Source organism: Cyprinodon variegatus, unplaced genomic scaffold, assembly GCF_000732505.1.
Source record: "Cyprinodon variegatus isolate N-32 unplaced genomic scaffold, C_variegatus-1.0 Scaffold1768, whole genome shotgun sequence".
Classification (NCBI taxonomy): domain Eukaryota; kingdom Metazoa; phylum Chordata; class Actinopteri; order Cyprinodontiformes; family Cyprinodontidae; genus Cyprinodon; species Cyprinodon variegatus.
The window spans coordinates 41,567-56,971 of NW_015152221.1; the positions used below are offsets into that span (position 1 = coordinate 41,567).

The 15,405-nt window shown below is 43.8% G+C and overlaps 2 protein-coding genes across 4 annotated transcripts in view; one reads left to right on the forward strand and one right to left on the reverse strand.

The window, feature by feature from the left end:
• LOC107104498 (collectin-12-like) overlaps positions 1-2,025 on the forward strand; it is a 10,245-nt gene extending 8,220 nt beyond the window's left edge. Inside the window, exons 3-4 of the mRNA XM_015404499.1 lie at positions 964-1,023; positions 1,918-2,025. Of these exons, the coding sequence (XP_015259985.1) occupies positions 964-1,023; positions 1,918-2,025 (168 nt within the window). The remainder of the gene's footprint in view (positions 1-963; positions 1,024-1,917) is intronic.
• An 8,006-nt stretch (positions 2,026-10,031) lies between these two features.
• LOC107104500 (rab-like protein 6) lies at positions 10,032-11,727 on the reverse strand. Of its 3 annotated transcripts, none has more exons than XM_015404503.1 (4): positions 11,194-11,727; positions 11,011-11,016; positions 10,670-10,722; positions 10,032-10,589 (listed from the first exon to the last, which is right to left on the reverse strand). In XM_015404503.1, exons 1-4 carry the CDS (start codon positions 11,267-11,269, stop codon positions 10,497-10,499), a joined length of 228 nt encoding a protein of 75 aa, XP_015259989.1. In that variant the 5' UTR covers positions 11,270-11,727; the 3' UTR covers positions 10,032-10,496. The 3 variants fall into 3 exon arrangements, 2 of the variants coding, with proteins under 2 accessions (XP_015259989.1, XP_015259988.1); XM_015404502.1 differs by having other exon boundaries at positions 10,040-10,589; positions 11,011-11,040; positions 11,194-11,722; XR_001482261.1 differs by lacking the exon at positions 11,011-11,016 and having other exon boundaries at positions 10,437-10,589; positions 11,194-11,693.
• Between the last annotated feature and the right edge of the window lie 3,678 nt (positions 11,728-15,405).

The window sequence follows — 15,405 nt, forward strand, 5'->3', positions numbered from 1 at the left end:
CAGTCCGTATCCCCGGCTCCAACTTAATTAATTTTATTTTTCATTAAATAATAGAGATGCAAATAAATAGAAATAAACAGATCTCAGATAAGATCGGAGGTGTATCTATAACTACTGTTAAGGAAGATATTATTCTAAAATAGTTAACTTTGGAAAAAGGTTGGCTTTCTCTCTTCCTTTATATCCCAGGTCCTCTCGGCGAGCTGCATGTGGCCACAAGGAAAACCAGCAATGCGTGTTGACGTCACAGAATTACGGAGTTTAATCCAATATAAGACAATGCATAAACTTAGAAGTTAGACAATGCACAAACTTACACCAGAAACTGCAGAACAACGGAGACATACATTCATTTACCTGACATAAATGGAGAGAAGGAAAGAAAGCAAAGACGTACAAAGACATCTTTGGAGAGTTGCAAGAGCAAATCTGATTTGTTACTTCTGTGTGTTTTATCCTCTTGTATTTAATTTATTCAAATAAGGCTGGCTTTTGCTCCTCCAGCCAGGAGCTATCTCTGACACTCAGAGAAACTTAGAACTTCCCCTAATTTACGGCCTGGCCTCCAGGAATTCTAAGGACTTCTGGCTAAAGAAAACATAAGATAAGACCTCACAGAATAGCTGTGGAATGCGGGGCCTCTTCCTGCCATAAATTCTCAGGAACAAACTTAAATTCAGTAATTTGGTTCAAGGAAAGGTTATCTTCACAAACTCGTTCAAAATTAAGAAATATGTTCAAAATGAGTGTTCAACATACCTTTTACACATGCCATAAGATTAACTGTATTAAAAACTAATAATAATCATTTTTCTTTAACACTACGCAACCATTTTCATAAAATAAGATTATGCAGTCACTATGTTAAATTAATTCATTAACTTTATTTTAATCAAAAACAAAATAAAATAGCACAATATCACACCAAGATCCCCAATAAACCTGCTTTTCAGTTGACTGCAGGCCCACAAACGTCACCCTCAGCACGGCAGAGGTCCCAAGCACCACCTGGTGGTGTTCCGGGTACATTGCAGTTCTTTTTGAAATAAAAAAGCTGGCTTTAGGAAATACATCGTGATTCACACAGGAATCACGCAGGAAACCGTCCATTTCCAACTGGTGCCCACTGTATGTGTAAACCAGGATGCAAGAGGCTTGGTGAGCTCTGTGCGATTACAAACAAAGACCAGTATTTTGGAAAGACCTGTGGCCAAACTTCTTTTGCTACTGGAAGCTTCATCCTTAGGAGTTAGGGACATTTTGAGGGAATAGCTCCTTTTCCTTGTTAAAGTAATTGTGACAAGATTCACAATTAGGGGCCGGAGAGTTGGAGCTATTTCGCTTTATTACTTTGTCCATTTGAACGTTGTTATTTTATTCTTAAATTCATATATATATAGATATGTATATATCTATATCTATATCTATATCTATATATATATATATATATATATATATATATATATTTGTCTTAATTATATATTATATATTTGTCTTAATTAATTTATAGGTTAATTGTTGAAATTGTGTATTTATTTATATAAAACAGGAAGAAGTGGGCGGTCCACTTTCTATAAATGTAGGAGCCTGGTAAGGACCAGCAGGCATTTGGGTTAGGGGCCTATGGTTGTTTTACTAGTGCAAGAGAGGTTACAGAGCAACTCTGTAATGTCGCTAAACATTTAGGAAATAAATCAACTGAATATCTACAAGTTTGGACTTCAAATTCTTTTGCCTGCGTTAAGAAAACGTGACCCCAGTGCCTAAGTAGTGGCTTATTGGAACTTTATAGGATGTTTGGTTTGACATACTTTTCGGGTCTGTTCGTGCAAAACAGTTGTGCCCTTACATACGTTATGAGCATTTGGATATTGGATTTCTGACAGTCTTGTGGACAACCTTTGACTCCTTCCCTAGATAGCCAGAACACCCATGCTTCTCACTTCGCTCTGCCGGGTGGAACTGCTCCCAAGCGGCGCCGAGATCGTGAAAAAAGTGGGGGAATCGCAGAGGACTAAGAGCTAAGCTAAAGCAAACACCACACCGGCTCTCTCTACCCAGCATTTTCCTTGCTAGAATGTGGCTGCATTACTTGACTCATGAATAAAATTAATAAGGATGGGCAGTGTTAAAGAAGAAAATGAAAATGCAAAAAGGATTATTGATTACTAATTTAATTTATGAGTCAAACAATGCAGCCACATTCTTAAAATGAAAAAGCATTTCTGAAAATGCTTTTTGGTCATGATCAGGTTGTGTTACTAGCCCAAATGCAGAACACACACAGAGGCAGAGGGAAAGTCCAAAGGTTTATTGTGTACAGACTGGGTTCTTCCTGGAAGGCAGAGAGGACAAACAGGTTAGGTTCAGGTTCAGGTTCCAGGGGAAGTCAGAGAGTCAGACAGGCAGGCTGGCTCAGGCTTGCTAACCATAACTGGATCAACAATCTGGCAAGGAGTGAAGCTCTCCTCCAGCTTATGTAGGACCTCTTAATGAGCCGATGGGGAACAGCTGTCACAGATGAGCACAAGCTCTCAGAAAAGGATCTACGGCTCCCTCTGGTGGGCAAGCCTCTGGATCCTAACAGACAGCAGAAACCCTCAGAAAGGGATCTACGTCGCCCTCTGGTGGGCAAGCCTCTGGATCCTAACAGACAGCAGAAACCCTCAGAAAGGGATCTACGTCGCCCTCTGGTGGGCAAACCTCTGGATCCCAACAGTACCCCCCCCTCAAGGGCAGATTCCAGACGCCCTATAATGACCCAAAAACAGAAAACAACCCACCCAGGGTGGGCGGAGGGGGAACCAGGGAGGCAGGCACAAAAACAGAACAGAGTCCGAAAATCAAAACAACCCACCCAGGGTGGGCGAGGGCAAGGAAAATTCTCAGAAGGCCGGCCGTGGGGCCGGAGGCAAGGCAGGCGCTCAGGAGACCGGCCGTGGGGCCGGAACTGAGACAGACGCTCTGGAGAACGGCGTCTCCAATGCTGCAGGAACCTAGGAGGAGAACGCCGCCTCAGCAGGATGCACCGAGAAGGACGTCGCCTCTGCTTCAGCAGGAAGCTCCGAGTAGGACGCCGCCTCCGCTTCAGCAGGAAGCACCGAGGAGGACGCCTCCTCCGCTTCAGCAGGAAGCACAGAGGAGGACGCCGCCTCCGCTTCAGCAGGAAGCACCCAGGAGGACGCCGCCTCCGCTTCAGTTGCTCTGCAACAGGCTCAGACAGGACCGCGGACTGCAGCTCAGGAGCAGACCCAGAGATAACCGCCGACTGCGGTTCAGGAACTGAGGAGACCACCGAATGTGACTCCGGATCAGGAACAAAGGAGCCCGCCGATTGCGGCTCTGGATCAGGAACAAAGGAGCCCGCCGATTGCGGCTCTGGATCGGGAACAAAGGAGCCCGCCGATTGAGGCTCCGAATCAGGAACAAAGGAGCCCGCCGATAGTGGCTCCGGATCAGGAACAGAGGAGCCCGCTGATTGCGGCTCCGAATCAGGAACAGAGGAGACCGCCGACTGCGGCTCCTGGACAGGAACAGGGGCTTAGGAAGACACAGAGCGGACTCAGGGGTCTCCAGACCGCTCAGAGTGGGCTCAGGGGTCTGCAGATGGCTCAGAGCGGGCTCAGGGGTCTTCAGACGGCTCTCTAGTTCCTGCAAGATGCGATTCGTTTCCTCATAACATCTGCGTGACCAACGGATCGAATCCATCCAGGGTGGTTCCGCTGGGTTAGTCTGTTGGCCAGATTGTTCTGTCATGATCAGGTTGTGTTACTAGCCCAAATGCAGAACACATACAGAGGCAGAGGGAAAGTCCAAAGGTTTACAGACTGGGTTCTTCCTGGAAGGCAGAGAGGACAAACAGGTTAGGTTAAGGGTCAGGTTCCAAGGGAAGTCAGAGAGTCAGACAGGCAGGCTGGCTCAGGCTTGCTAACCATAACTGGATCAACAATCTGGCAAGGAGTGAAGCCCTCCTCTGGACCTCTGGACGTGTACTCAGGGCATGTTAGGAGCAGCTCGCTGGGGTTTTTACGGATATTTCCAACCTGTCTCTTGCCCAAGCAGCTGTACCAACATTGTTCAAATGCACTTCCATTGTGCCAGTGCCAAAACACTTCAGCCCAAGGTGCCTTAACGACTACCGCCCTGTAGCACTCACACCAATCATAATGAAGTGCTTTGAGCAGCTGGTCCTGGCACACCTGAAAGACTTGGTACCATCCATATTGGACTCACACCAGTTTGAGTGCATACCGCAGCAATAGGAGCACAGAGGATGCAGTTTCCATGGCACTGCACTCTGTGCTCACACATCTGGACAATAAGAACACTTATGCACGCATGTTGTTTGTTGACTTTAGCTCAGCATTCAACACTGTTATTCCGGCAAAGTTATTAGCCAAACTTCAGGCCTGGGCATCAGCACCTCCATGTGCAACTGGATTTTGGACTTTCTGACCAACAGACCCCCGAATGTCGGATTAGGCTCCAACAGCTCCACATCCATCACACTTAACACTGGTGTACCACAGGGCTGTGTGCTAAGCCCGTTTCTCTGCTAAGTCTTCACCCACGACTACAAGCCTGTGTATGCGTCTAATTCCATCATCAAGTTTGCGGACGACACCACAGTGATTAGTCTCATCAGCAACAACGATGAGTCTGCCTATAGGGAGGAGAGCAAGCACTTGGCCACATGGTGCACTGAATATAACCAGCTCCTTAACACCACCAAAACGAAGGAGCTCATCATAGACTTCAGGAAAAATTCAACAGGCACCCAAAACACCATCCACATCAATGGAATGGCTGCTGAACGTGTCTCCAGTTTCAAGTTTCTGGGGACTCACATCTCAGTGGACAAGTCCTGGTCAACCAACACCTCCTGCCTGGTCAAGAAGGCTCACCAGCGCCTCTTCTTCCTGAGGACACTGAGGAAGAATCAGCTCCCCTTAACTATCCTGGTGAACTTCTGTCACTGTGCAGTAGAAAGCATCCTGACTGACTGTGCAACAGTGCGGTACAGAAGCTGTTCTGTTGCAGAGCGCAAGGTACTGCAGCGTGTGGTGAAAGCCGCCCATGACATCACTGGAACTTCCCTACCCACCATTGAGCACACCCAGAAGAAAAGCTGCGAACATTGAGCCCGCAGAATTCTGAAAGACTCATCCCACCTAGCCCACACACTGTTCTCTCTCCTACCCTCCGGCAGGCGGTTCAGGTGCCTCTGGACCAGAACCAGCAGACTAAAGAACAGCTTTTTCCCCACAGCTGTCTGTTTACTGAACTTTAACTCTCACTGATAGACTACTCTCCTTCCTCACACCTACTACCGTTTTGCTATTCTGCAAAATATTGCCATTTTTTTTACAAGACTGTAATGTTCACCTGCACTCCTGACTGTTACTATTGTAACAACTCTTTATATGCATCTTGCACTACTCACCTTGACTTATTTTTGATTTGCACTGCAGACTGTTATTCACAGTACCAATTGTTTACATATACATTTGCAATAACGTACTTTAACTGCAATATGCAATTACCTTCCACTGCACTTTAATTTAGATAGCTTCTGTCCAAACTTTATTTATTCATTTTATAGTAAAACCCATTTGTACAAAACTGAAAAAAACCCTTTTTATAGTAATATCCACCTGTATATTATATTCGGTACATATCCAGCTGTAAATTTAGTTCATAACACTAGTTATCTATATACTACCGTATTTTCACGACCATAAGGAGCACGGTACTAAAAGGCGCAGTCTCAGTTATGTGTGCCATTACTGTATTTAACACACACATAAGGCGCACCAGATTATAGGGCTCAGGTTTTATATACCGTTACATTTTCTCTACTACGTTTAAATACCTCTACTGCGTATTTAAAAATAGAGCGGGAGCAAAACTGAGTATGATTGTGCTTTATTCATGTATTTATTACAAAGTATAAATCAAACCTGGGAGCTGGCCGTGAGACATACACATTGCTGATGACACAGAGCGCTGTGATCACTCCTCTGAAACAGTTTATTGACACATAAATTAACTTAAAATGCAGTAATCTGCCAGCAGAATATGTTCGCTTTTATTATCCTGGTGCCTGCAGTTTAGATTGTACCAGTTAGTTTTGAAGCACGGCTGAAGCAGCTTTGCTGCTCTGGCTCGTGGTGCAAAAGTGGGTCTGAGGCGCGTTGGGCAGAGCTTCACTATCCTTTCTTTGCCTTGCAGCTGTATTTGCTGTGATCAGTGGGATTAAAGTAGTTTTAATATGTTTTTAAATGGGAAAATCCACCTGAAAACTTAATTCAACAGCAGCCTCTGGCCGGGTCGCCTCCTCGCAGTTCACCGCGGCAGCTGGCAGGTGATTTTCATCAAAATAATCTAAACTGGAGGCACCAGGATAATAAAAGCGAACATATTCTGTCGGCAGATTTCAGCATTTTAAGTTAATTTAGGCGTTAATAAACTTTCAGAGGAGCGATCATAGTGCTCTGTATCATCAGCGATGTGTCTGTCTCGCTGTCAGCTCCCAGATCAGCTTCTCTGATTGGCTGATGCAGTGAATCGAGCAGCAAAACTTCAATTTTTCCATATCGAGCAGCAGCGAGTTTGCGGCGCATCAGATGATTAAACGCTCCCAACGCGCTGAGCCTGCTGCTCAAAACGTGCTGCGGGAACTTTTGCTGCGCCTTGACTTTGTATGTAAACTTGCTGCTTCTGCTACACCTGCTGCGTCCGGTGTGAATGCAGCATTAACGGCCGGTTCACACCGATGTCGAGCAGTTGAAGTTCCTTTGTCAGACCTCCCGCAATAACAGCAAGCACAGCGTTCATTTGTTTCACCATGTTTTTCACATCAGCTGTAAGATGGGCACACATGGAATCACAGATTAATAGCGGTGGTTATAAGTGGGAAAAAAACACCTGGTCTCCTTACATTCACCTCCCTCAGCCACTCTTTCATCATCTCCTCAATGAGATGATGGTGGTCTCAAACGTCCGCAGTGACAACACACATAGGGCGCACCGCACTATAGGGCGCACCGCACTATAGGGCACGCCGCACATTTTGAGGGAAAAAAGACGTTTATATGCGCCTTATAGTCGTGCAAATACGGTATATTTATCTCTTAGTAAGATTCTGTTTATAATGGTATTTCTCTCTATACTTATTAAGTGCAAACCCATGTCCTGTATTTATGGAACCATTATTTATCCTGCAGATGCTGCTGTTGCACTTCTGGTTAGACCTAAACTGCATTCCGTTGCCTTGTACCTGTGCCCGTGCAATGAGAGTAAAGTTGAATCTAATCTAATCTAAAAGCAGAGAATGTGTCGAATCAGGCATAACAAATGCATGGACTAGTTTCTCAGCATCACCCCTGGACAGGATATTTCTAATTTTTTTTTTTTTTATGACTTGAACTTAATTTAGATTTTAACTAAATAAAACATACAAAGTATACCATGTTGCACATTATACCAATTGGGTATGCGAGCACTGAGAACAAACAATATAAAGCAAAACAAACCATAAAATAAAATAAAATAGAAAAAATAAAGATGCCAACAATGCACTTATCCAAGGTTACAGCAGACATTAGTGATTAAGGTTGATCTGAGCTAGAAACGTCATTGATCGGTGTAGGAAAAGTAGGGGGCCCATTTGTTATTATAATCATCTACTCTATTTAACAGTCTGTATGATAATCTTTCAAATGCTGCCAGTTGTCCAAGTTCGGTGTGCCACTGGGTGAAAGTAGGTGTTGATGGGGCCTTTCACTCCCTCACTAAAAGTTTTCTCCCCAGCATGATGGCTGTCTGTGCAAGAGAGGAAGGCAAGTAATTCAAAACTGAAGGATCTCCCAGTACATAAAGCTTGCTAGTAAAAGGAATGCCCTGACCAACAACCCCCTCCACAACAGTGTGAACAGAGGACCAATATACTTGAACTTTAGGACATCCCCAGAGCATGTGCAAAAGTGTGCCACTATCATGCTGGCACTTCCAACAGGCATCAGAGTCTGCTAATCCCACTTTATGCAATCTAGAAGGTGTCCAGTATATGCGGTTCAGGATTTTAAATTGGACCAATCTAGAACGTAGTTCTCGTGACAACTTTGTCATATTCCCAAGAATTTTATTCAACTCCTCCTCTGTAAAACAGAGATTCAAATCAGTTTCCCAGGCTCTTTTAAGGGACAGCATATTGAGATCTGAGGATGACAGTAACATTTTATAATAGACTGAGGCCTCGTGTCCACGTCCAAAAACATTTTTAATGTGCTCCAGAGTATCACAGCACAAGGGGGGCTCCGTGGGTGAGCCAAATGTATTTACCATCATGTCGTAATTGCAAATATTTCCAAAAATCCTGCCGGGGTAGATTAAAGTCTTGTGCGAGTTTTTCAAAAGATTTCAATACATTGTTGTCGTATAAATCACCCAACACTTTTATACCTTTCTGATACCAGGTCTTCCAAAAAAATGGTGACTTTGCTATGCAGAGTTTGGGGTTATGCCAAATACCAGCAGACCGGTTGAGGTGGGGGTCAAATCTAAAAATTTTTGACATTTTCTTCCATACTCCTTTCAAGTGAGACAGAATAGGATGTGACTGGTTAAAAGGGCCAAGATTAGTTGATAGAGTATAGAGCGGTGTAAAGGGTAAGCAAGCCATGCTCTCAAGGTGGAACCAGGGGGGTGCTTTCTCAGGGGGTAGAAACCAATGTGCCAGATGCCTAAGAGAAAAAGCATAGTGATAATGGAGTAAATTAGGCACCCCAAGTCCACCTTTATCCACTGGTCTCTGTAACTTTTTCAAGTTAAGTCTAGGTTTCTTATTGCTCCAAATAAATGAATTACAGAGTTGATCAAATTGTTTAAAATAGTTCAAAGGAACATGGACAGGTAGAGCTTGTAACAAATAGTTAAGCTTAGGTGTGCAGACCATTTTTATAATGTTTACCTTCCCCCACATAGAGAGATAAAGCTGACTCCAGCGGTCAACATCAGCTCTCATCCCACTTAATAGCGGTTCGAAATTTATTTTTATTAAGTCTGACAATCGCGGTGGGAAGACAATACCAAGATACTTTATGCCTTTCTGAGGCCAAGAGAACGTGCCAGTTGGAAAAACGGTCTTAGGGCAGTAGGAAGTCAGAGGCAGGGCCTCCGACTTGGTCCAGTTTACTTTATAGCCAGATATATCTGAAAAAGCGTTAATTATTGTGAACAGAGAGTTAAAGGAATGCTCTGGGTCGGATACGAAGAGAAGAATGTCGTCGGCGTACAGCATAAGTTTATGACAATCACCCCCTACGCTTACACCTGGAATTGTAGGCTCTCTGCGTATAGCAACTGCCAATGGTTCAAGGGCAAGGGCGAAGAGAAGGGGGGAAAGAGGATCCCCCTGCCTAGTGCCACGACCTAGTTCAAATGAGGGTCCTATAATACCATTTGTAAGTACCGAAGCCTTGGGGTGGGCGTATATGAGCCTAATCCAGTCAATAAAGCTTTTGCTGAAGCCAAAGCATTCCAGAGTTATGAATAAATATCGCCATTCAACTCTGTCGAATGCCTTTTTGGCATCCAACGAGATAGCAGCCACAGGAGACTGATTATCCTGAATTGCCCACATGATGTCAATCAGTCGCCTAACGTTATCTGTTGAGGAGCGTGAGTGTATAAATCCAACCTGATCCACATGAATGAGCGAGGTTATAACTCGATTTAATCGATTGGCCAGAACTTTGGATAAAATTTTACTGTCATAAGAGGTCAAACTTATGGGACGGTAGCTTTTACAATCAGAAGCATCCTTATCTATTTTCAAAATAAGCGTAATAATGGCCTCTAACAGCGAAGGTGGGAGCCTGCCCATTTGATAGGCTTCATTATAGGTGTTTAGGAGTAAAGGTGCCAATTCCTCAGGATATGATTTATAGAACTCGGCTGTAAAGCCGTCTAAACCTGGAGCCTTACTTGAGGGAAGATGTTTAATAACCCCAACTANAATGACCCATTTAAGTATGAATTAATTCATTAGTTATTTATTGTATTGTGTCTCTAGTCGCCTTCATGAGAACTGCAACAGCATCTCCTTTAGTATAACTCTCAGTGACTAATAAACTAGGGTGCCATCTATAAAATGTATCTATGCAAGGCCAAGGCAAATCCCCCAATGGAGCTCTACGCAGGAATTATTCATTATGTGGATTAAAAGAATCCATTTCTGATCCCAGGAATACCAGATGGAAGCACAGAGGACTGGATTTAGCCTTTTTTCTGTTTTTATCAGGGATAAAAGCTGATAAAATAGCTCCTCTTTGTTTCTGCTGTTCAGATATCTGCAAAGCTGAAAATTCAAACAGTGCTGCTTTAGATTAGTCAATTCTTGGGAGGGATTATCATTAGTTAATCCCTTTCTCTGGGAGGTAGTTTCTGACCATAGAAAAGTGAATCATTTGCACTCATTAGCTTAAATGCAGGTCTTACCACTGTTTGGTGATGTCATACATCATGATGACACCGTTGCAGTTCTTGTAGACATCCAGGAACTCTGCATCCAGGGCCACCTCGTCTGACTGCAACACAAAGGTTTAACCAGAGCTCCTTCAGCTGTAAAGCTAGTAGCCTGACCCCATGACAGCCATGTGACGCTCACCTCTTGAGGCTCATTCTCCAATTTCAAGTTGTCCCCACGGCGCTTTCCTTTACCTGTGAGGAGATGAAAATCAGCAGTTCAGACAAGAAGAGCAGGAACAAGGCTTGAAGACTTAAAGTCTACTGCAGCTATTTTCTGTGAGTAAAGCAAGCAGAGCGATTATCCTCTAAGGAAAGCAGAGTGGATGTCCAGGCTAAATATGGGAAAACAGAATCACATGAAGAGAAATTCAGCTCTGAGCACAGCCACACGTTCTAACTACAGACTTTCAACATAAGGTTAGAGGAGGCAAGGCACACTCAAGGCACACAGGAGTTTCTATGCATTCCAGTCCGGCTCACCTCCACCTTCAGGAAGAGGATATTTTTGGCCTTAGATGATTGCAAAGGAAGTGTAAAAAAAAGACAACATCAAGACTAGAGACAGAGAAAAAAAGCAAACTGAACACACGCCTCTGTGAAGGCTTTAAAGTCTGCAGCATGAAGACAAGAATAAAACATCTAAAGGTGGATCTGAACACTCACCTTTGTCCACAACATCCCACACCTCCACCTTCACCACGTCATCAGTAGCTGAGCACAAAGCAGAGAGCAGAAACATTACGGCGGACTGACAGCAGGAAGGATCTCTGAAACTAGAGATGCACTGAGAAACTATCTGAGATGGTTTCCAGGTGGATCAATCCTGATTGGTCACCAACTATCAGGAAAGATGTTCACTGAAATGAGCTGAAGATGTAATTAGATGTAATCTTGCTGGATTAGGCTCCATATGAAAACAGTCAGTTAGCCTATCTAGTCATTGGGATCTACAGTTTGAAAGGTCAGTAGGGGGAGCTTCTAATAGACTGTCAATCATCTACCATCATCTAGGAACTATAAGAAATATAGAGCTAGGAACTCCAGAGCTATGGGAAGAGGAGCTAATTGACCACAGGTTCCTGTATGTGAAATCAGCCGTAATCTGAGAAAGTTCAGGCTAATGGTTGTTAGCGTCTCTCTAGGTTCTCACATATAAAGCCTTAAATGGCCAAGCTCCATCTGATATCAGAGATCTGATTGTTCCTGTGGAGCTGGTTGCCTTTTGTATCTATGCTTCTTTTTCTATGTCTGCTTCTGTCTCCTTGAACCCCAGTCATCCTCAGCAGATGGCCGCTCACACTGAGCCTGGTTCTGCTGGAACCAGTAACCCCACCAGCAGCCCCACGCGCCCCCCCAGCAGCCCCACGCGCCCCCCTCCTCACCTGAGCAGCTTGTTGAAGCAGAAGCAGCAGAAGCGGTGGCCGCAGCGGGCCTGCAGGGGCCTCCGCAGGACCTTCTCGCAGGAGTTGCACAGATGTTTGTCCTCCAGGATGTTGGCCAGGATCTGCTTCGGGAAGCCCGGCTTGTTGCTTTCCAGGGAAGATGGAGGAGAAGGCTGTGGAGCAGCCATGACTCCCCCTCAGCAACATCAGGGGCTGAGCGGGGTGTGTTCAAGAGCGCAATCACTGTTCAGCGCTGCTTGATGCAAAATGAAGGAAGCTGCTTCTGTTTACCTGCGGAGCGGAGCCGAGGATGCAGCAGCATCGCTGCATGCATTGGACCTGCAGACAGGTGATCCTCCCGGAAGCTACGTCACTGCTGACTCTTCAAAGTAAGAGTTTAAGTTCCAGCTGGTTTGTGGTTTGGTTAATGAACCAACGGAAGGAGCTGCAGCCGTGGTTCAATCACAGCACACCTGAAGGTAGCATGACGTCACTGGCCCCTGCTCCTCCTCTTCATTCTTCTATTTTTTAATAACTGATACAGGTTTAACTTCTAGGCGCATTACCGCCACCTTCCAGATTGGAGTATAGATCAGACCATCTATTATATTCTCCCTAAAAATACCTGTTCTTCTTAGAAAACTAAAAATATTCCCAAAAACTACATCCTCAGATGACCTTTGAAGCATTCCTTATATCTAGTTTATTTTTATTCCTGTCTAACTCTCTACGCAACATCTCTCTCTCTCCTGAGTATATTTATTACATTCTAAAAAAATATGTTGGACAGTTTCTAATTTCCCATAAATACACCCTGTATTATGCTTATTCATTATTTTAAGAGCACTATTTAATCCTATAAGTCCGAATCTTATCCTAGATATAATATCTTCTTCTTTTTAAATCCAATAAAATTTCCTAAATCCCCAAACCTTTTTTGGATACTATAATAAAATCTAACATTTCCTCCTTTATCCCACTGCTCCTCTATCAGTTTCCTTCATTCTCATGTTGCTCTCATGTCTCTTCTTCTTCTTTCTTTGTTTTTATTTTATTTTTTTATCCTAAGAATTAAAACTGCCTTTAGATTAATTTGCAGCGGATCTGCTGAAACCCTCAGACTGGTTAAGACCAGCTAACCAAGCAGGAGAAATGATGTGGTTTGGACTTCAGGGCCACCGTACTTCTACTCTAACCTTCTAGCACCCATACCGACCCCATCTGGATGTCCCAAACATAGACATTATACAGCTAGATGCCTCATTGGACGCTGGTCGACGTGCCTGTAGGGCGGCCATCTTGGGTCAGACCAGAGTCACAGATTATATTAACCCCTTAAAAGAGCAAAACTGATTCTAAAATGACCTTTCAGTTAGATTTCACAGATTTATTCAGATTTAAATTGAACTCATACTGAGGTATATGCAAAGTTATATATTTTACAAATAAACATTAAGATGATAAATGTCAGAGGATGTTGTGTTTTGCGACATACACTTTATGGCAGATATGTTACGACAGCGAAGCGTTTTTATGGCAGAGAATGATTCGTTCGGACCTGAGTTAACAGAGCACCTGATAAATAAAAGCCGAGAGCTGAAGGAACAAGGAACTCAGTATTTTAGAATAAACCAATAACTTTATTACAATAAACACAAAGTTTCATATTAATATAGTATGTTTTACAAATATTATATATTGATATAGTTTATTCAGTAATTTTAAGGATTGCTCTTTGATAATGACTATTATAATCTATGGAGGGAAATTAGTAGTAATATGATTTACAAAANCAATCTGACTGGATGATCTGGTGAACTGGAAAGTGACCTGAGATGACATGATGTGAATTGGAGCTATAGAAATAAACTGAATAGAATTGAAACATCCATCAATAATCCCTCATCTATCCAATCATCCATCATCCATGGATGGATGATGGATGATTGGAAAAACATTTGTCTGTCAGACCGTACAGCTGTTAATAATCGAAAGGGATCCTGATAGTTTCTCTACTGTTTCAGATCATAAAGTTATGAAAATTAAACATATTTGAGGATTTGGGCTGTTAAATGAGTCACATTTAAAATCTACCTGGATTAAAAGGAACAAAAACTATGCTTTAAGTCTCTAAAACCATGGCTCAGCTACACCTGAACAGCATCCATCCTGGGCCCCCAGTGGGTCCCAGAGCCGTTGTTCTGGTTTCGGGGCCTAAATGTTGCCCATTTCTGTTCAGCATGTTCCTGTCCTCAGGGCAACATCTCTCCCATCAACCCACTGTTCACTAAAGCATACCAAGGTAGCTCTGATCCCTACTGCGGGCCCCTAGTAGACGGAGGGGGGGCCCCCAGAAGGTCATAGTTTAAACAGAATAAACATCAGACTGGACTAAAGTAGGGTTCTGATCTACTTACGCCTCCTTGCTGCAGGATGGAGGTGGGCTCCTCAAACAAGTCTTCTTTGATGCATGAAGTGCATTTCTGTGGTCCGGAGCTGTGAGGGGATCAGAAGAAAGGATGTTTTGATCATTTTCATCATTTACAGTTTGTATGTTAAACGGTTTCACAGCAGGATTGTTGAAAAAGCTCAGGAATAAACAACCTTTAAAGGCTCAGTTCACTGCATTCATACCACTGGTCATTTTACAGCTACAAATGAGCTCCGTGTGTTTGATGGGATGGATGGACTTTAGAAGAGGAGCGAACTGAGAGGAAGGCAGGTTTAACAAAGGAGGTCCAGCACAGCAGGCAGCTAAGGAGGAGATCATCTCTCTGCAGAGGCACCAGAAACCCCAGCAACCTCCCCACCATGGATACTGCAGCCCCCCACTCTACCACACCTGGTCTGACTGACAGAAATATGGAGCATAGATCCGTAGAGACGTCTCACACAGATGGATCTACTGCCAAATAGAGACTGACATTTTTTCAGGATTCCGGCGGGATTCCCGTGGGATGGTAGTCAGTAACGATCACGTGATCCGGACGGTACAGGATTAAAAATATACGGGAGCAAACCAATAACAACTAAAAAAGACTAGGATTGATGCCAAATAATAAAATAAAATAGAAAAAAATCCAGTACTGGCGCCGCCATTTTGTAGTTTTTTTTTCCTTTAGGCCTACACTATAATAACAACTATAATGACAACCAGAATGGGAGGGGTGCAGGAGCGGGAGTCATTCTGAGTGGGAGGGGGAATGAGAGGGAGTAATTTCACCAGGAGTGGGACGGGACAGGAGTGTTTTCTGTGGGAGTGGGACGGGACAGGAGTGAAGATCCACTCCCCTGTCCGTCTCTACTGCCAAACACCTGCTGAGCACCTGGAAATGGAGGACGTGGGTTTGGCTGGAATTCAAGCTCAGATTCTAATTTCTCTGCAGGGTGGGGACTATAAACCTGATATCTGAGACGATGCTGCTGGTATTTAAACTGCAACAGTTCCTCTAACAGGCTTTGATAAACTTTATGAGGATCCAGATGAAGCTAA

Coding starts and splice junctions, on each gene's coding strand:
- LOC107104500 (XM_015404502.1), bottom strand. CDS start 11,269: ATGTTTCTGCTCTCTGCTTTGTGCTCAGCTACTGATGACGTGGTGAAG. Junction 11,041..11,193: donor GTGGGATGTTGTGGACAAAG/GTGAGTGTTCAG, acceptor CAATCATCTAAG/GCCAAAAATATCCTCTTCCT. Junction 10,723..11,010: donor TCCTCTTCCTGAAGGTGGAG/GTGAGCCGGACT, acceptor ATCTCCTCACAG/GTAAAGGAAAGCGCCGTGGG.